At 36.9% G+C, this 21,074-nt stretch overlaps 1 protein-coding gene across 3 annotated transcripts; it reads right to left on the bottom strand.

Annotated features, from left to right (window-relative positions):
* Positions 1–3,420: 3,420 nt before the first annotated feature.
* LOC139962816 (scavenger receptor cysteine-rich domain-containing protein DMBT1-like) lies at positions 3,421–21,006 on the bottom strand. Of its 3 annotated transcripts, XM_071963168.1 has the most exons (9): positions 20,754–21,005; positions 16,318–16,632; positions 14,363–14,677; positions 11,435–11,749; positions 10,601–10,915; positions 9,781–10,095; positions 7,723–8,052; positions 6,591–6,908; positions 3,421–4,956 (listed from the first exon to the last, which is right to left on the bottom strand). In XM_071963168.1, the coding sequence occupies exons 1-9, from the start codon at positions 20,839–20,841 to the stop codon at positions 4,358–4,360; spliced, it is 2,910 nt and encodes a 969-aa protein (XP_071819269.1). In that variant the 5' UTR covers positions 20,842–21,005; the 3' UTR covers positions 3,421–4,357. The 3 variants fall into 3 exon arrangements, with proteins under 3 accessions (XP_071819269.1, XP_071819271.1, XP_071819270.1); XM_071963170.1 differs by lacking the exon at positions 9,781–10,095 and having other exon boundaries at positions 20,754–21,006; XM_071963169.1 differs by lacking the exon at positions 14,363–14,677.
* Between the last annotated feature and the right edge of the window lie 68 nt (positions 21,007–21,074).

Here is a 21,074-nt window from a genome sequence, read left to right as displayed (position 1 = left end):
TCGATAAGCTAACTGTAGTGAAGGCTTTAGTATACATCCATTGACTTTAGATGCTGTTTGCTGTACTTTGAGCCTCTAAGCTTAGACAGATCAGGTCCCAGAGAGTAGTGTTGTCCATGATATTGAGGAAATGTTGGTTATTTTTAGGGTGCAAGATTTCCAAATGCCCAAAAACTGAACGTACAAAACCGGGGGGAAGGGTGTTAAAAGGTTAAAAATTCCACAATTTGGTCATCAAATAGCTGAAATGGATTCAAACTCATGAAATATGTAATTCTGCTTGACTGCAAAAAGTTTAGGTGGCCTGCTCTATCGTTGCTAGTAATAATTGAAGGTGCGTCAATTACGGGGGTGCGTCAATTATGAAGCCTTGACTATACACTAAACTGTTTTGCGTATATTCATTCAAGGCTGAACTCGCGTCGTGAAGTTGATTTTGGTGTAGGCCTACCCATTCCACGAAACGAATTCCGATTTCAATAGAACGGCTGACGAATCTTGGATGGCGTAAACACGAAACCGATAGAATGTAGCGTATGTATCATAAATTAAGGTCAACATGTTATCCATGCATTAAAAGTAAAAGTTAGGGCGTTTGCAGGGAAACCGCGTAAACAAGACTTTATTAAGTGTCAGTGTGTAACTCAGTGTATGTCTTCGAACTATCAAGCGTTTGATGCTGACGTCACGAGCAATCTGATTGGCTGAAAACTCCGTAATTGAGAACCTGTTTGGGAAAAAAATTCGCGCCCCGGGGGGCGTTGGGAAGTCTCAGGGGAGCTACAGGGTGTACGGGCGATAGCACTGATTTGGGGGTCCCTGGCGATTACGACACATCACTACAGCGATTTAGGGCACAATAAGGCATACAGGGGTCTGGGAACAAAGAAAAAACAAAAAATTGTGACCCAAAATTATCCAAAAAAGGTATTAGAAATTCAATAACTCCACCCCTAGGTCCAATTTCTTTCGCGTTTGGATTATATTGTAGCAGAGACATCTCTTGTAACTTATAAGCGCATAGCGCCACCATTTAAGCCTGTCATTTGGGGTATTCCCTGAGCTGGTCACTGATTGCGAAGTCAACGCAGCTTGCCTTCTGCAGGTATTTGTTCTTGCAAACAGAAAAAGTTAACTGAAGAAAAAAATTAATATTGTTGAGAGACAATTCATCATCTTGTAGGGAATGTAGGCTATTTTTTTAATTCCTATATGCATATCTTCGGTCAATATGATTGCTCGCTTGAGCGGCCGTCGGACTATGAACGGTAGGTCGAGGGGAGGGGGAAGGGTGAGGGGGGCATTGGGACATTTCAAGATGGTTGAAGGGGGCGGTCGTCTAAAAAAGTTTGAGAACCACTGATTTAGTGCAATCGGCATTTGTGTGATACGCTGTAAGAGCTCGCTATAAACAAACTGAGACATATTGAATTTGCATGAAATGCACTTTATAGAGGAACTACTATTACTGGACTTTTTCTTTTCTTTTGGCACACTGCTTACAGAGTAAATGGTAAAGCGATATATAAAACTCATGGGTGTGTTTGGATACAGATAGAGTAATATTCCACAATGAAATAAGCAAATTTAGTGATTTTGAAATATATATAAGTCACCGGAAGAAGGAAGGTGTGGGGAAATCTTGAACCGTCGACAAAAAGCCGATAACTATCCCACAGGTATATTGAAAAGCCATATAACAATAAAAAACGTCACTTAATTTTGACTTAGATTACGGTCCAACCCCCCCCCCCCACGGACCATCCATGATGGACTATTCGGGTTTTCAGTATCCTGTGGTGATGAGTATACCAGCAATCGAGCACCGGTGTGATACACCCCTAATCACCACCAGGGCAACCTTCCACCGGCTTACACTCCCCAACATGAGCAGATTGCAAAAGAAAGAAAGATATGGATTCAAAAATAATTCATGTAGTTACTTGTTGTGTATATATATACTTTGCAGGGTTTGCAAGGGTTTTGGTACTGTACGATATACTTATTTACCGTGTATGCGTACTTAAAGAATACATACCGTACCATGTACTGAATGAATGCGTGGGATCAACAATACGATACCGTACGTATATAAACGATACAAAATAAACCACAGGTAAAGTTTCCTTTGATGGCATAGGAACCGTGAAAACGTTTGGCTAACGAGACGGCCTCATCATGGTTCTTCATATTAAGTAAGATCTAAGCAAGTAACCCTTCGGGCTGACCATACCAGGAGTGGAAAATATGGACCTATATTGAAGCGTGATCCTACGCATTTTCTTATTTTGGAATTGGTTTCTACGGTCAATGTCATTGCATTATTAAAGATTTACTTACAGGATATTTCGAGCATTAAGAGATCATTAACTTTAATGAAACGTATCCGAGTGTCGACATGTTTTTTGTTGTTGTACTTTGGGGGGGGGAGGGGGAGGGAGAGGGGAGGTAGCCATAAAATCATGTACTAAAACATACCAAATGATGTGTTAACAGTCGCATAGTTTCCCTTGTCGTAACAGTTTTGGTGAGTCATGTGGCCCGATTATACAGGCCTACACATTTCTATAAGTTCCTATACAGGTTTTAATATGTCCTGTTTGTGTTCGATTCATTCAGGTCGTTTGTAATTCTGTCCGTTTGTAATAATTATGGTTTTCGTAATTTGAATTTGAATAAAACGCAAACAAGTGTCGATTATAAAAGTGTGGTATAGTAGAATTAGTGCCGGATAGTTACTTGGTAGATACTTGTAACCCATAGACCACTGGTTTGAGTCCCGTTCTAGCCACAAATCTATTATCTTTTATCCATTGTTTCAAATTGTCCTCAGTCTTCCATTATTCATTTACTTAAATATGTTTAAAATTTTCGCAGAAAGTTATTTCGCTAAGTGGTTTAATACCCTACTTCATTTTATTTTCTCAGTCCAACTTAAACTCAAGAACAGACGAAGACTTGTATATATATAAATTTAAAAAAAAATGAAATCCTGGTGATTGGTTTTGAAACTGTTTATTTTTGATTTGTGGTTCTGTAAAACACAAATTACCTTTAAGATTATAACAAAGAGTCTAAATTAGTCTAATAAGGACCTTTTTCAGGCCAGGAAAATGTAAATAAAATTAAACAATGAATTATTAATTATGGAGAAGCTATGTTTTGACAAGAGTGTGTTATTATTATCATAGTTATTTTATTCCTGTCAAATTCCTATTAAACACTCATTGGTACCTAAACTGTGTTTGCTGCATATCCCAATTCCACTCTTGCTTCATGTGTATTACATATCCTAGGGTACGGTAGCCTATGTTTGTGCACTGAATGGTACAAGATTTATACGTCATACGGAGCAAGACGTCTGCATATGGAACCCATACACGGAATTATGAGACATGAGATTACACGAACTTCGGGGAGTTTTCTTTATTTTGCTGGGATTTATTCTGGATTTTTAAACAGGTACAAAACTGGACCGAAGATGCATTATATACTTGTATAGGCCTACATGCGCTTCTTCGATGCAACAACAAACCTATAGCGAAGAAGACTGGTGAATACGTAAAGCATTGCCGCTTTATTTGCTAATAAGTGAAGGATATGTATTACTGTACTGCATTGACATTCGAATGTAAGTATAGTTGAAACATTATCATTTGGATCATATCTTATTTACTAGACATGGCAGGTGTATTATTGAGTTCTCATCTAATTCATCCCTATTATTCAAGGTATAACTAATCCACCATAAACATATACTAGGTGATAATTCTAAAAAACAAAATATATCTATTCTTTTAGTTTACAAGGTATTTTTTGTAGACTGTTCACTACCAATTTTGCAATTTTTCACGAAGCAATTTGCACAATAATTTCTTGCCCTCGATGCTAAAACCTACTGCGCAAATGTAGCTGTATAATAAGCAAGCGTTTGAACTTAATTCAATTACGTTTAGGTGTATTTCAGATTGATTGCATTTTAAACTATGTAAACAATAAAATGAACACTATAAACAAATATTAATATAATTCTATCAGTTTCATATTTTCAGCATTTCATGTATAATTAAATTTTAAATGTTACATTTTTATAAACTGCATGTTAAGAAATGCAATGTTTTGATTTAGAATGTTGGAGTTTTGCAAATTAGGTTGGTTTAATCTCCTTTAAACATTTTCCTAAACATTGATCAATCCTTTACGGAAAGTCTTTTTTTTTCCTGTGGCTGATCATACTTTAACTGATCAGACATTTGAGAAGAACTGAAGTTATGCTTTGTGATTCAATATAATCGTTCCTGACAAAAGCAACATTTTGTCACTTGCAGCTCTGAAACTTCAACAATCAGTAGTTGGTTCAATGGTTTGGTAGTCTGAGTGCTTCATCAGACTGCACCACCTCGTAACTCTGGGTTGCTGGTTGGTCCTGTGAAGACAGCGTGGACGGAGAATTATAGGGTGGCGGTTGGACTTGGTTAACCTGCACAAGGGAAGGGTTAGTTGATGGCGTGGGATACAATACAGGATGTGTAAGGCCGGAGGCTGTTTCGACTGGGTATGGATAAATCAAGTCAGGTTTTGGCAGCGGATGAACCATCGGGGCTGCAGGCTGTGTGTGCACTACTGATGCTTCCGGGTTTGATTGAGGAGGGTATGGTCCTTGTTGCATTGTTGGGACCACTGCTACATGCTGAGGGTAATAGCCAGGGTTATGAATCACGTCATTGTAACTGGGCGGTGCTGCAACGTTAGTACAATTATTGTGCTGTTGTGCAGGTGGTCCGACAGGATTATCGACTCCGCTTATTACAGCAATGTTCGGTTGCCGAGTACGAGTTCGTCCTCTGTTCTTCTTGGATGATTTGTAGGTATATAAAAAACCCACACCGATGAAGACCGCTACAAATGCAGCCGCTATCACAATCCCAGCGATGCCTCCATTTGGTAAAGACGTCTCTAAAATGTGGAAAGACATTTTTGTTATTCAACCTGGTATGGAAATGACGAGTTATGCATACTGACGTTCTTAATCGTTTCTCTTCGTATAACCAACAACATTAGCGACATTATATTCGTCGCAATAAATAGGGATGTAGTCAACTTAAAAGAATAGTCCAGGTCAAAATTTCGTTTTGATATATCAAAGAGGATCATTATCTTAGAATTTCGGTGAAATTTGCATTAAAATCCTATGTACTGTTTTTGAGATATTGACAGTTGAAATTGACACCTTTCGTACCAAAAATGAACTTAGAGCAAACAGGTGTGATGTCATAGTTGCACACTGACAAATAACATCCAGCATATAGGAATTTAACGCAAATTTCACCAAAAATGATTGTATTATGTTCCTCTTTAACATATCAAAACGAAATTTTGACCTGGACTATTCTCTTAAACAATGATGATTGACGAAAATACAAAGTACGATGTGACGATTGATCATATCAGCATGTTAAATACTTCAGTGGATCATAATATGGTGGTTTAACCTTGCCACATTTCACGCTCCTTTAACGAAGTTTCCGTGGATAAAATCACATGCATTAGCAAAGTCGATGTCTTAGTTCTCTGCATGCGGCGGAATAACCAAAGTGACGGCGGAGAGGAACCCACTATTTGGGAGAGCGCCATTATTATTGTTTAACACTCGTTTAGCGTGGAATTGTTGAGACATAACCCACAGATTTGTGAATGTGCTCAATCTAGTCTACACAATACCCTTTGTTTAGTACTAACGTTATCACATTCAGTGAGTTCATCATTATACTCTGTCATCTCTTTAACATGAGATACATTTCCCCTTAGACGAGTAGACCTTTTCGCGACGAATGCAGAATTTAAGTTTGGAAATTTTAACAGAGAAGAGGAAATCGCTGGCGGTTGCCAATTAAGGCACTTTCAATATATGCATGGCTTGATCTGCTATACTACTTATGAATATAGGGCACAGCACCAGAACACTATTAACGTGTAGCGAGTTGACTGATCACGTGAATGTGAAAATGACATACAATTACCGGCATAACTCAGACTTAAAACAACATGCAAGTTTTAAAGGTCTGGGTAATACATTTTCGTTCCATAAGGTTTCCGAAGGACCATTTTGGGGGAAAGTCGGCCAATGGCAACGTTATTTTAAACTGTCACTTGCCTCTTGAGCATGGATGTAGATGGTCATGATTATTGGTCAAAACAACTGAGATACCTTAAAACTGCAACGTGTTAGTTGAATAAATATATCATTTAAAAACAGAAAGTATACTACATTCTTATCCCACGTTAGCAAGTTTGGTCTCGTAATATCTAATCTGTACTTTCCCCTCAAATTAGCTTCATTGTTGCCGCAGGTAAACGATAAAAATCCAGGCATATATAGGCTGTTTATCTTCCATTTTATAGCTTCATCTTTATGTATGATATTACAGAACAGCTTCGAATGTGTACTACCAAAATTTTAGCAATATTTTGCAAGCTTTAATTGAAGGCTATTAATTGATGAACTTTGACCTCCAGTTTCGAACGAAACATTAACATCAGTTTGTACTGGTACTAAGTAAAAACATGCAATGAATAGCTATATAACTTACGTCGAACTGTGCATCGAACAGATACACTCCCACAATATCGGCCAACTGTTATGCCAGATATGGAACAGCTACTGAGTGCGTAATCGTCAGGTCCACAGTTAAAGCTTACATCCGACGCTGGAGCGTTTTCAATAGGGTAGTAAAGGTCTGCGTTGTTGATTTCTTCGTAACCGGGAAAGCCAAGCTGTTTACAAACTGTTGACGCCTCATACTCGTAAAAATTCACGTTGCATAATCTCTCCCAACGAGAACCATCCCATACTTCAACTCTACCTTCGTACCAATTATAACCATTTACCAGACGAGGATAATATGTAACTATCAGAGAAAAAGAAGAAGAGAAAAAGAAAACATGAGGAAAAGCGATTAATTCTCTAATACATGTCACACTGCCATTATTTGACTTAAGTTGCATTATATTACCATGCAAACTAAAAGTTTACTTCAGGTTTGGTTTTTGGCAAAATTGTGTCGTCGATTCGGGGAGGGGGAAGGAGCGTGGCAAAGTTCCTTCCGAAATACTTATGGTAGAAGGACACCGGTGCCTTTCGTCTCCACCTCTGTTTACCTCTTCCCTTCATGGAGGGACATTTAACTCCTTTCCCTTCTTTTTTGGTCGATGAAATGTTTCTTTGAATAATCTGCAGCACACACAAGCATTTAAAACCATCCAAAAAGCAAAAACAAAAAACACTGGTCTAAACATTTGCCAGTGTTTAGGCTAACTTCACACAAAAAATATTACAAGTCACAAAAAAAAAGACAATCTCCATAAAACTAAGATATAGAAGTCGATATTTCATGGTAAAAGCTAAAATTTCGAGATGTGATTTCACATAAAATTACATTGCATTCATATGTGGAAAATCACTAAGCAAAGCGATATTCTTCCCTTATCCCACCTCACACCACCCACCCCGCCGACTCACAAACCCCTGACCCAATTGGATTCCTTCAAACGCCACTGGTTACAATGCCCTCCTCTTTTAACAGACAAATCGAACATCATGGTTTAAAAATAAACACTACAAACTATATATCACCAGAGGTGCATACATAGTACGGACGATACGAGACACTTTCAGACACCATCAAACCATACGTAGGCGTAAAGTTAAGAGACTGAACCTACCTGGAGTTCGGCAAGTCACACCTATGTCTTCTCCGTGAATACAATCATGGTCGTACCAGCCATTGTGTCTACATTGGCTTAGTGTATGGTCCGAACCATCACATCTAACCTCGTCCAGCATAATCGGACCAAGTCCCTGTCCAAACGATGCGCCAGTTGCATAGCTATAAGCATCTGGGTAACCGAGTTGTTTGCACACAACGTTAGATTCGTCTATGCCCCAACCATCATCACAGATTGTACCCCATTCTCCATAGTGATAGATTTCAACACGTCCAGATTGGTTCGAATAACCATCTACAAGCCGTAAACTGCCTTCTAATGCGGATCCTTAGAAAAGAATATTAAGACTGATATCATTTCAGAAATGTTGAAACATACGTTGTTTATTTAGTGTTATACTACGTCATGCACACACTTTTCTCCACAAAATTCGTTAACAAATATTTTAAATTGTGTTTTATGAATCGCATGATAACAGCTACAATCGAAATCAAAATGTGTATTAAAATAATGTTATAAATGTAATGATAATGTAGATCGGTCCTCCAAATTAGCATTTAGGACAAATGAAAGAAATTACATGTTGCCCTCCATAATTATCCGTATGGGAAATAGTATGATCTGAACGTTAAGCCTGAGATTTCTAAAGCTTTAAAGTTCACTTAGTAAAGAATCCATTTGAAATGAGAGACATACAATTAAGTAAAAGCACAAGGAACTTACAGAAACAAGATTAAGAAGAATTAAGTGTTACATATATTAGGATACAGTAAAAATGTGTTTGCCTCGTCGCATTTCAGGGAAATTCACAGAATGAGCCAGAAGTTTCAAAAATAATATTCTTGTTGTATTGGCGTTGCAAAGAACTTCCCCGAATCGTCCCGAAATTTCTACAACTTTCACTGTTCTGTACAGGATATTAGTGAATAACTACTGCGAAGATGCAAGAAACATCCAAAATGTGTTACTATTTTTAAAATCTTTCACGAAAGTATGCCAGCAAAATCCAGCCAGAATAAAGCTGAACTGGTATAAAAGCTTGGATCTTCACTCAGGCAATAGGAGATTAATATTACCTCCAGAAGACCGTCTCGTTGCTTTTTCTGTCCTTATAAGTCCTGTTATCTAACCTATTTGCTCCGTTGTCGTTATATTATACTACGGCCTAGCCCAGTACATGCCAGTGTTCCCAGACACAACGCCGAATCATATATATATATATATATATTCAGCAACTAGTTGGACACGTTGATTGTGGTTCGCCAGCATCCGTTTGAACAGAAGTAACATCCGTCGAAACTCGTCTGACAATGATCTCAAGTCTTTGCAAAGCGCTACCAGAAGATCTACAGACCAACCCTTACCCTGCTACTCATTATAGTAAGGTATATTTAATTATACAACTTATCCTGTACCTAAGCATAACTGTGTCAAACAATTAAAATTGTACAGATTGATGAAAGAAAGGTGATTGGGCGGGAATTATATTTGATTGAAACATAAAACGACGCTATCTTTCCATTTACCTGCGTACATCAATTACTTTCAGGTTTTTTTTTCTGTTGCCTTTAACACACCCAAATAAGAACGACTGACTAAATCATCTTCACTGTGACTACAGATGAAAGTTCCCCCGTCACTGAATGTACAATCTTTCATTCTATGATAACCACGATAGTAATATGTATGGGACTCAATATCAATGATCTCCAACCCAAAATTGATTGATAGATAAATAGAAGCAATTGTCACGTTAAATGGTCTCTTTATATTTCAACACGAAAATAACGTTAATAGTTTAACAATTTAACTGTGTTGTTGAAACATGATTCATACTTTAAAGGAGCACTACTGACATTTATAAATAAAACCACAGATTACTGTGTTATAGTGTCAAATTTAGAGTTATTGTTTAAATTTATAGTTGTAAGAAACTCAATATCCATGATCTTCAAGTCAAAATTAATAAATAATTTAAGAGAAGTATTGTCAGGTTAAAATGTCTCTTTATTGTCAATGTGGATTTCAACACGTACCCTTCACGTTGTTACTTACCTGAAAGACATCGTACACCTACGTCCTCAGAGTGAACACAGCCAGTTGTGTCCCAGTCACTATATGAGCACTGCTGCCAGTAAGCTTCATCTCCATCACAACTCATTTGTCTCATTATTGGACCATATCCTTCGCCAAAGTAAGCCTGGTCGTAGAATTCATACATATCTCTATATCCCAACTGCCTGCAGATAACTTCAGCTTCCTCTCGCTCCCAATAATCGTCACAAATCGTTCCCCATTCATTGTTATAGAAAATTTCAACCCTGCCTTCATCAGGTGCTGATCCGCCAACCAGTCGAACTCTACCATAATCTGAATTTGAAATAGAAACATTAAGTTATATATGTTACGGACAATGGTAAAAGAGTGTTAATGCAAGTGTGACTGTAGATATGTTTCTGATTTAAAGGCCGATTTTTTTTTGGGATATCAAGGTAGCCGAGCAACACAATGAATATATATACAATTTCTCAATTAACATATTTTATAATGCTTTTTTATGATTTACCAACCATGCAATTTAACAAATAACGTTAATAGTTTAACACTTTAACTGGGTTGTTGAAACATTATTCATACTTTAAAGGAGCATTACTGACATTTATAAATAAAACCACAGATAACTGTGTTATAGAGTCAATTTTAAAGTTGTTGTTTAAATTAATAGTTGTAATAGTTGTGATAGTTGTAAGAGACTCAATATCCATGATCTTCAAGTCAAAATTAATAAATAATTTAAGAGAAGTAATTGTCACGTTAAAAAGTCTCTTTCTTATTAATGTGGATTTCAACACGTACCCTTCACGTTGTTACTTACCTGAAAGACATCGTACACCTACGTCCTCAGAGTGAGTACAGCCAGGTTCGCCCCAGCCACTATATGAGCACTGCTGCCAGTAAGCTTCATCTCCATCACAACTCATTTGTCTCATTATTGGACCATATCCTTCACCAAAGTAAGCCTGGTCGTAGAATTCATCCACATCAATATATCCCAACTGCCTGCAGATAACTTCAGCTTCCTCTCGCTGCCAATAATCGTCACAAATCGTTCCCCATTCATTGTTATAGAAAATTTCAACCCTGCCTTCATCAGGTGCTGATCCGCCAACCAGTCGAACTCTACCATAATCTGGATATGAAATGGAAGCAAGGTTATTTAAGGTACGGTATATATGTTACGGACAATGGTAAAAGTGTTAACGCAAGTGTGACTGTAGAAATGTTTCTGATTTCAAGGCCGATTTTTATTTCTTTGGTAATATCAAAGTAGCCGAGCGACGCAATGAATATATAAGCAATTTCTAATTAACATATTTTATAATGCTTTTTTATGATTTACCAACCATGCAATTTAACAAATAACGTTAATAGTTTAACACTTTAACTGGGTTGTTGAAACATTATTCATACTTTAAAGGAGCATTACTGACATTTATAAATAAAACCACAGATAACTGTGTTATAGAGTCAATTTTAAAGTTGTTGTTTAAATTAATAGTTGTAATAGTTGTGATAGTTGTAAGAGACTCAATATCCATGAACTTCAAGTCAAAATTGATAAATAATTTAAGAGAAGTAATTGTCACGTTAAAAAGTCTCTTTCTTGTCAATGTGGATTTCAACACGTACCCTTCACGTTGTTACTTACCTGAAATACATCGTACACCTACGTCCTCAGAGTGAGTACAGCCAGTTGTGTCCCAGTCGCTATATGAGCACTGCTGCCAGTAAGCTTCATCTCCATCACAACTCACTTGTCTCATTATTGGACCATATCCTTCACCAAAGTGAGCCCGGTCATAAAATTCATCCACATCAATATATCCCAACTGCCTGCAGATAACTTCAGCTTCCTCTCGCTGCCAATAATCGTCACAAATCGTTCCCCATTCATTGTTATAGGAAATTTCAACCCTGCCTTCATCAGGTGCTGATCCACCAACCAGTCGAACACTATCATAATCTGATTTTGAAAATGGAATCAAGGTTATTTAATGTACACATAAGGTTATATATGTTACGGACAATGGTAAAAGTTTTAACGCAAGGGTGACTGTTGAACTTTCCTGTTATAAAATGAAACCTAATATCTGGAAACGCTGCAGCTGAATATCACAGAATCATAGCGGAAAACTGTAATTCCTCTTTCTGGCATCGTTTTTTCTTTTAAGTAGCTATACGAGAGAAGGAAATAAATATCCCTAATTGCTTCACCTTCTGGACCCAGTATAGTTCGGTACACATTGTTTCCAGTGCTTTAAACTCGAGACAAGAGGACAAGAAATGCCTCTAATTTCTCTGCTGCCAAGAACAGCATTAGAATACATTCCACAAAATTGTATTGTTTTTGTCCTAGTTATATTTGTGTATGATTTAAACTCGCTACGAGACATCAATAAATATGTATAAACGCTACTGTTTCAAGCGACAGGGATGAGTGCTTCTTCCCTTAGACCCCCACTAGGACTCTGAGATACATTCCATAGAACTTGAAATCCTTGTGCTGCCTTGTATTTTCTAGAAATGGTGCAAGTTTGGGTACTCCACCCCAACCCGTCTACTATCATCCCATAACAGTGTACAGGAATATTTATAAATTACAAATTGCCGCGTTCGTTGATTTTGCGAAACGTTGCTCAGCTAGTCACTGAAGTCCCAGAAAAGTTTTAGGTCTCGACATCGGTCTTCACCTCCATGATAAATCTTAAATGTACCACCCCCCTGCCACCCCCCCCCCAAGACACCCTTTGCTATCTGATAAACTATGCCTGTTTGCACAATAAGGTTCTGTATTGTTTCTACTTCTTATACAAACTTTGCAACCAATACAAACGTTATTGCAACTAGGTTTACGTAGGTACCGAATACGTGATACAACATATGGACACACATCATCAAACTCTGGAAGTCGAGCAAACTATATAGCGTATTAGTAACTGACATCATACTGGGCAGTATATACTGATGCTTGGTTGTCCAACAGATCTGAAAGAGTTGTTGTGAATTGGGAGGTGTCTTCTTGGAGGAGTGTTACAAGGGGTGTTCCTCGGGCTCAGTTGTGGTACCTCTTCACTTCTTAATTTTTATAAATAACATTGATGGTGGTGTGACTTCTAATAGTTGAAATGTTGCTGATGATACCGAGCTTTATAGAAATGTTGATGACATCCAACATTCATCTCATTTGCAGAGTGATTTAGACAAGCTAGTGGCATAGTCCAAACTTGGCAAATGTATTTCAATGTTAGTTAGTGTTAAGCAGTCCATCTTGGGTCCAAAAGTCAGTTTTAACTCCAACATGAGTGGCGTTGTTCTGGATAGTGTTGATGATGAGCGAGATCTTGGTGTTATTACAACTTGTTGTTTAAAGACATCAAAGCAGTGTACCATAGCTGCCTCTAAGGCAATCGGATACTCGGTTTGATCTAGGGTAACTTCCTCTTCCTAGATAAAGATGTTGCTTGAACTTGTATGTATGTATATGTGATCTTCCCGCAAGCAGGAACTCGCGAAAGAAGCCATGGAGGCTTATAGACTCGCAAGCTGACCGAAGCCAATCTCTCGGCACACATCCATTTAACGTCCATGTCGGGAAGTTGTTATTGAACAACACCCTTGCCAGACGACACACATTGCTGTCGACGGGAATCGAACCGGGGATCTCATGACTGGGAGACGCCGGCGTTAACCACTAGGCTATACACTCCGCCCTACTTGTACAAAAAACTTGAAAACAAAAAACTTGTACAAAAGGTTAGTTAGGGATGTAAGGCCACATCATTGAGTATGCTATACAAGCTTGGAATCCTTTCAATGAAAAGGATATATTTGTACTGGAGCAGGTTTAGAAGAGGGCTTCTAGGATTATTTCCAACATTCGGCATCTCCCCGTATGAAAGTCGTTTCTGAGGTCTTGGGCTAACTACACTTGAATTGAGGAGAGTCCGTGCATGGTGACATGATACAGGTTTATAAGCTCTTTACAACGAGTGATTCTTCAGGTGCGTGTGAATTTTTGATGATTTCAACTGTTTCTCGAACTCGTAGTGATAGTCTCAAATTATTTTAAAATGTTCTCGTCTGGATATAAGGAAATTTAACCTCTCGCAAATGGTTGTGAACGAATGGAATAACTTGCCAGAGTGGGTTGTTAGTTCTGATTCTGTGCTATTTTTAAAGAACAACATTGATACTTTCTACTAAGAGTGGTCGTATTGAATGGGGTTAAGGGTACACTTTTTAATTTTATTTGTTTATTTGTTTTTATATGTTTATTAATGATATATATATATATATATATATATATATATATATATATATATATATATGTGTGTGTATTGCTGTGATGTGATGTGAATTCCATGGTGCATGTGCCCTTGTTGGGTCTTTGACCTGTTATGTAATGTTAAGTCATCTCCCTCGCTCTCATATGATTCGTTTTATGATAAACGTGATCATTTTAAAGGGACCTATAAATCCATGATCTTCAAGTCAAAATTGATTTATTATATATCACGTGAAAGGTTTCTCTTTGTCAATGTGTATTTCAACACGTACCCTTCACGTTGTTACTCACCTGAAATACATCGTACACTTATGTCCTCAGAGTGACTACAGTAACTTGTGTTCCAGTCACTATATGAGCACTGCTGCCAGTAAGCTTCATCTCCATCACAACTCACTTGTCTCATTATTGGACCATATCCTTCACCAAAGTGAGCCCGGTCATAAAATTCGTCCACATCAGCATATCCCAAGTGCCTGCAGATAACTTCAGCTTCCTCTCGCTGCCAATAATCGTCACAAATAGTTCCCCATTCATTGTTATAGAAAATTTCAACCCTGCCTTCTTGAGGTGCTGATCCGCCAACCAGTCGCACTGTACTATAAGCTGAGTTTGAAATGGAAACAAGGTTATTTAAAGTACACAAGTTATATAGGTTACGGACAATGTTAAAAGTGTTAATACAAGGTTGACTGTAGAAATGTTTCTGATTTAAATGCAGATTTTCTTTTCTGTTAACATCAAAGTAGCCGAGCGACACAATAAATATATATGCAATTTCTCAATTAACATATTTTATAATGCTTTTTACATATTTACTAACCATGGATTTTAATGGATAACGTTAATAATATAATACTTTAACTGGGTTGTTGAAATGCTATTCATACCTTCAAGGAGCATTACTGACATTTATAAATAAAACTAAAGTTTACTGTGTTATATTGTCAAATGTAGTGTTGTTGTTAATGAAACTGTTATAAGATATCGTACCATGCAGATGTGAACTAACAGGGTTGTGTGGGGTTTCAACCAACCCCCTCCCCTACCTCAGCGTATTAAAACAAAAATTTGGAAAGAGAAGACATACAATTTCTCTGGCTTTCTTTTTTACGCCTACAGTTCCCAGAATTCGATAATAATAGGTTAACAACATGCTAGTTGAATTACACACCTCTCTGAAATTGAATTCCTCTCTGAAGTGTCTTTCTGACTACAAAATAGCTTCAAAGAAACTTATTATCTAAAAATACCGCAGCTGAATATCTTAGAATCATTCCGGAAAACTGTAATTACTCTTTCTGACATTCTTTTTTGTTGTTTGCTTTTATGTATCCTTACAAGAGAAGGAATTAAATATCACTAATTGCTTCGCCGCCTGAACCCCAGTAGTGTTTGATATATATTTTAGAGAAATTTAAGTCATCTTTCTTGCTTTCATATGTATTTCGGTGCTTTAAAGCTCGAGACGAAAGACCACGAAATGCCTCAAATCTGCTGCCTAAAATTGTATTGTTTTTTTGGCTTAGGTATATTGTGTATGATTTAAACTCGCTACGAGACATCAAGAAAAAATATGTATAGAGGCTACTGTTTCAATCGGCAGGGATGAGTGCTTTTTCCCTTAGACCCCCACTAGGACTCTGAGACTCAGACAGATTCAGATTCAGACATTCCATATAATTTGAAAATCCTTGTGCTGACCTGTATTTTCTAGAAATGGTGCAATTTTAGGGACTAAACTCCAGGATAGGACAATATTAGCTGAAATAAAGTTCTACAGCGATTGGGGGCGAGGGACTGTATTACCTTCTCTGTATTAATTTCTTCTTATAAATATGTCTCCAAGAGGAGATAAACGAATGAACAACTAAAAACGATGAACAAGTAGGCAATATATAGAGTAGTAGATCTTATCCCAACACTTTTGTCTGACTTTGGCCAAGTTTGACCATTGACATCCATATAGACAACTTTTTACCTTTCATATTGTATTTGTTTATTAATATGGTTTGAACATCATAAATTCGGATATTCTGCAATGTGGGTGATGGATTGAGATGCCTTTAGCAAGTTTGAAAGACCTTAATCTTGCAAGATTTAAACAATAACGCTTATTAGACACGGTGGCTCAACGTCATAACGACGCTACCATATAGTGTTACAAAGTAAAACTTCCTAAGTATCCTTCTTTTGTCTTTCATCCTTTCTTTGAAATCAGTAGTATACATGTGTTAATTCTTTACCTGTTGAACATACTGCACCGGCATCTTCACTGTGTCCACAATTATGTGTGTTCCATCCGTTGCTGGGGCAGTCCTCTAGTCGCCTCTCGTAACCCGTACATGCAACATCGTCGAGTAAAATGGGTCCTGTTCCCTGTCCATAGTGGGCGGAGGTAGGGGCAGCGACGGCTGATGGAAAGCCTAACTGCTGACAAACAACGTTGGCGTCCTGTAAATCCCAAGAGTCGTCACATACTGTTCCCCATTGTCCATCATAGTAGATTTCCACCCTCCCGTAGTAGTTACCACCATCACGAAGGCGTACTTGTCCAACAGCTGAGAACGAATGTACGAAAATATTCCGACACGTGGTTACTATTGTCCCATTCTTTTGTTGTAATCGGACGATTGCATAGAACTTTTAGATCTCTTCCTGTGATTGGTTAAATGATTTGAAAATGTGAGAAGAATTATATTGTATGCGTGTGTGTGTGTATAAATATATATATATATATATATATATATATGTATATATATATATATATATATGTATATATATATATATATATATATATATATATATATATATATAACTGGGATAACTCCTATATCACAGTCAGTTATATTAATTGTTATCGCTTTATGTTCGAGAATGGGATAATTATTTATGTAAAATATGTTCTGATTCGTGATGGGACGGCCTTTTCCCTATGCAACTTTCCTTCGTAAAATTAATTTAAATATGTGTCCATTTACCCTTTACTGGTGTCTTATTTTGGGCATTCCAGCCGGCTAGACGGTACCGTCTCCTCCTTACACTGCTTCCAAAAGTGCCTAGAACTCCCTACAAACTAATGAAAGGGTGTCTTAATTTGTTTACAATATTTATATTTCAAATTTTGGGAGCAATCCAAAAGCCGTTGCAGGATGGAAAGCTTCATTTAATTTTGACGACAAAGTGTGGTCCTGGACTTTTCAATGTCCATGGTATCAGTCGGTTACGGAAGCAAAACTCAACTTTTCAATATTGTTTTATTCACCGGATATCAGGGACGAATAGACTCTTATTTCTTATGAACATAATTGAGAGCTCTTTATGTACTTTTTGCAAAAGAGAGGAGGAGACGTTAGATCATTTATTTTGACAATTAAAATATTGTCTCTTCATTTCTGTTAGATGTTGAAGAACGTTTTTATGAACCGTCAGTTCATTTTCTCGAAAGAAGACATTTTCTTTGATTACAAAAGACTTATAAAGCATCCTATCGACTTCTTGATTTTTCACGCAAAGTATTATATTTTCCAATGTAAGCAAACTAATATGAGCCCGACTATTGATGAGTTCTTTTTTTAAACTTAAATTCTTGTTAGAAGTTGAAAAGTTAATTTCAAAGAAAAGTAAGCGTTTCTTTTAGTACGAGAAGCTACATAAGTCTTGAAATTTATTAAAAAAAAAAAAATATTGCTACAGTATCTGCAGTTATACAGTATTCCATGGGAATTCAAATTTGAACGTGTGTATATTTGCTTTGTGTTTTTACTATCTCTGTTTAAGCTCATTATTGCATCTATATATGATAACTGTTTGTACAGGTCATGAATTGGACAATAAAAGAGGTGGGAAAAAATGATTAAAAGTAAGGGCCTGAAGTCACGGGCAACTATGTATTGTTTGTTGGTTCAGAATTTTGGTACCTTCCTTGTGTGTGCTCTGTACATATGGATTGCGTCGACAGGTAAGTTGTGGCTAGTGTGTTGTTTTTTCGTTTCTATGAGTGTCTGCTTTAGACTTTGAACATCAAATGGCAACCAGTAATCACGCACGTATATACGCATAAGTGCTTGTGATAACGATGTCGTTAAGCTACGTTATAACTACGAACGGAGACACGTGACATGTATACATATTTGAATTACAGATGCATTCTTGATTAAAAAAAATGAATCATTAATCGATATCCTGTATTAGATTAATCACCATGGGACAGTCTCAACGCGTGTAACTTAAAGATATATATTTTGTATGACAAAATTATTTTGTTTTGTATTGTATTGTATTGTCTTGTTTTTGTATTGTTTTAAATATATATTTTATTTTTTTAACAGTTTCTCTTGTGTGCTTTCAAAACCATCATCCTGTTTCATCGTTCCTGGTTAATATTCATGACTAATGTAACAGCTAATATGTTGCAGATAAAGCGAAACCTTTCCAGTATATAGCGAAGCCTCTCTCTCTCTCTCTATATATATATATATATAAATATATATATATATATATATATATATATATATATATATATATATATATATATATATATATATATATATATATATAAATGAAAATCGTAATGAGTTGGAAAATCAAGAACAGTGAAAAAACTTTCAGCCTCCACCGGGATTCGAACCACGGGCCTCCCGCTATATATATTCATTTGCCGCTTATATATATTCATTTGCCTTTGTCGTTTACCTCCATTGCATGCACATATATATATATATATATATATATATATATATATATATATATATATATATATATATATATATATATATATATATATATATATATATATATATATATATATCAGGGTTCTGCCCAGGGTGGATTGAGTGCCGGCAGGACTATCTAAGCGGAGCGCCACCATCGGTTGGCGCGGAGCGTACAAGAAAATTTTGGGTTTTGGAAACCCCCCAGATGGCCTGAAACGGCCCTTCCCGGGTATTCTGAGCCACATGTAGACAGCTTTGAAATGAGATCTCATGTCTGGAATTTTTCATAATTAATGAACAAAGTTAGGACAAATATCTGGAGCACTAGAGTACAGACCAGCCGGTGGTGCCTATTAAATAAATCATTCAGGCTGAGATGATAATTTTAGATGGACAGTGAGTGAGAGTCCACTCCCAAATAAAGACGAATCATAATGAATTATGTATTCTCTCTCATTTATTCAACATCGGCTTCATTTGAGAGAATAATCTCTCTGGGTCAGCTGTGTTTGTTGAGATGACCCGCAGGATCTGCGCGAGTTGACTGAAGTTGGTGTACACTGCCTGCAATGCTTGCCCCTGTACACAACCTCTGAATGAGTTCTGTGTCTGACATCTCAGGAACTTTTGTGATGTAATCACATGTTTTAGGTCACTTGACATGATTAACTCAATGCTAAATATTGTTTCCATGTTCGTGTAGAAAACGTAAACTCCGCACAATACAATTAGTTGTGATTTTGTAGTTACGTGAGATCCGTTATAACCGCCGAGGTGGTTAGGCTATTTGCTATACACTTAACTATGGTAGGATATTATTTTTTCGGTATTTTTGGAAATGCTAGAAAATACTTTCTTTTCCCCCGCTTAACACCAGATGTGGTCTTACGGTATATTCATAAATGGATGCACTAGAGCCTTGTTTACATGACATTAGTTGCATTTAGTACGATATGCAAGTTTGGCGTGAATTTTTCGAAAGTGCTTTAATTGCTCGATCTTTCGTAAAATTTGAAAGGTGTAGCCTACCACCTTTCCGTACACAATTGGTACACAATTGATTTTCAGTTTTTTTTCTCTATACGGTCAAGTGAATAAGTTGTACATTGAGTATAAACTCATCGCGAATGCAAAAAAACGATGCCTGGATTTCCAGCAGACAAATGTTTTCTTTGCGGGATTACTGAGTCAGTTGAAGTTTTACTAAGTACCCGTATGACACTGTGATGTGTTGGATATTTTGAACAGTTATGAACTGGATTTCCCCTAGTCTCAATCAGATTGTTTCTGTACGTTCGACCCTCCGGCTATGGAGCTGTTTTTTGGAGTTCCTATCGAAAATAAGTGCCGGTCGGAAAAGTCACTCAGGCAGATTGTGGAGGTCGGTAATTCAGCGTGCTGGTCGGGCCCGACCGGCGCCGACCGGCAGCGGCAGAACCCTGATATATATATATACATATACATATATATATATATATATATATATATATATATATATATATATATATATATATATATATGTATTTAATTTAAGTATGACACTAAATGCAATAAATCTTAACTGACAACAGAGATATTTCCATAGTGAGAACAGCTGAAAGTTTGTATATAAAACGTATACTTTGAACAGTTTTACTCGTTATAACTGACCATCTAGCAACAATATTTATTTCACACGAAAACGTCATCAAAAAACAAATGAATTTCGAGGGGCAATAACTAGGATCATCATCATTGAAAATCATAGCCATATCGATCTGTTGCCATTGGTCATCAAACAGGATTATAACCATGAATCGGGTTTCTCTTATTTCATTTCCATTGATTCCCTCATTTATGTGGTTCTGGTTCACATCAATTTGAGCTTGATTTAAGTTCAATACAGTTATAAAATAATTTTGCGGCCCATTCTGAAAATTTACACCTGATATGTGCGTTTATTAGAATAGACGGAAATTAATTCTTACCTTGTCCCTGCACTACTACTGCAAAGCATAAAAAGAATATTCCAGTTATTGAAATTGATACAGTTTTGATGGAATTAAAGGTACTCATGGCTGAAACATTAGGATAAAATACGTCAAAGCAACTATATAAGAATATATGTTAGCAACCATATGCAGCTACAGATGTAGGCCTATACAGGAAATATGCCTACTTAATCCAAGTCTTCGTTTGTCAACGGCTTACTCCGTGAATGTGTGCTAAAACTGTTTTTACTGCACCACGAGTCTTTGCTTTTTCTGGCAGTGACGTATATGTCAGTTAGACTCTGTACTTTGTAAGTA

Source organism: Apostichopus japonicus, chromosome 21 (genome assembly GCF_037975245.1).
Source record: "Apostichopus japonicus isolate 1M-3 chromosome 21, ASM3797524v1, whole genome shotgun sequence".
In the NCBI taxonomy this organism is placed as follows: Eukaryota; Metazoa; Echinodermata; class Holothuroidea; order Aspidochirotida; family Stichopodidae; genus Apostichopus; species Apostichopus japonicus.
This window is presented reverse-complemented; position numbering and strand designations above follow the sequence as displayed.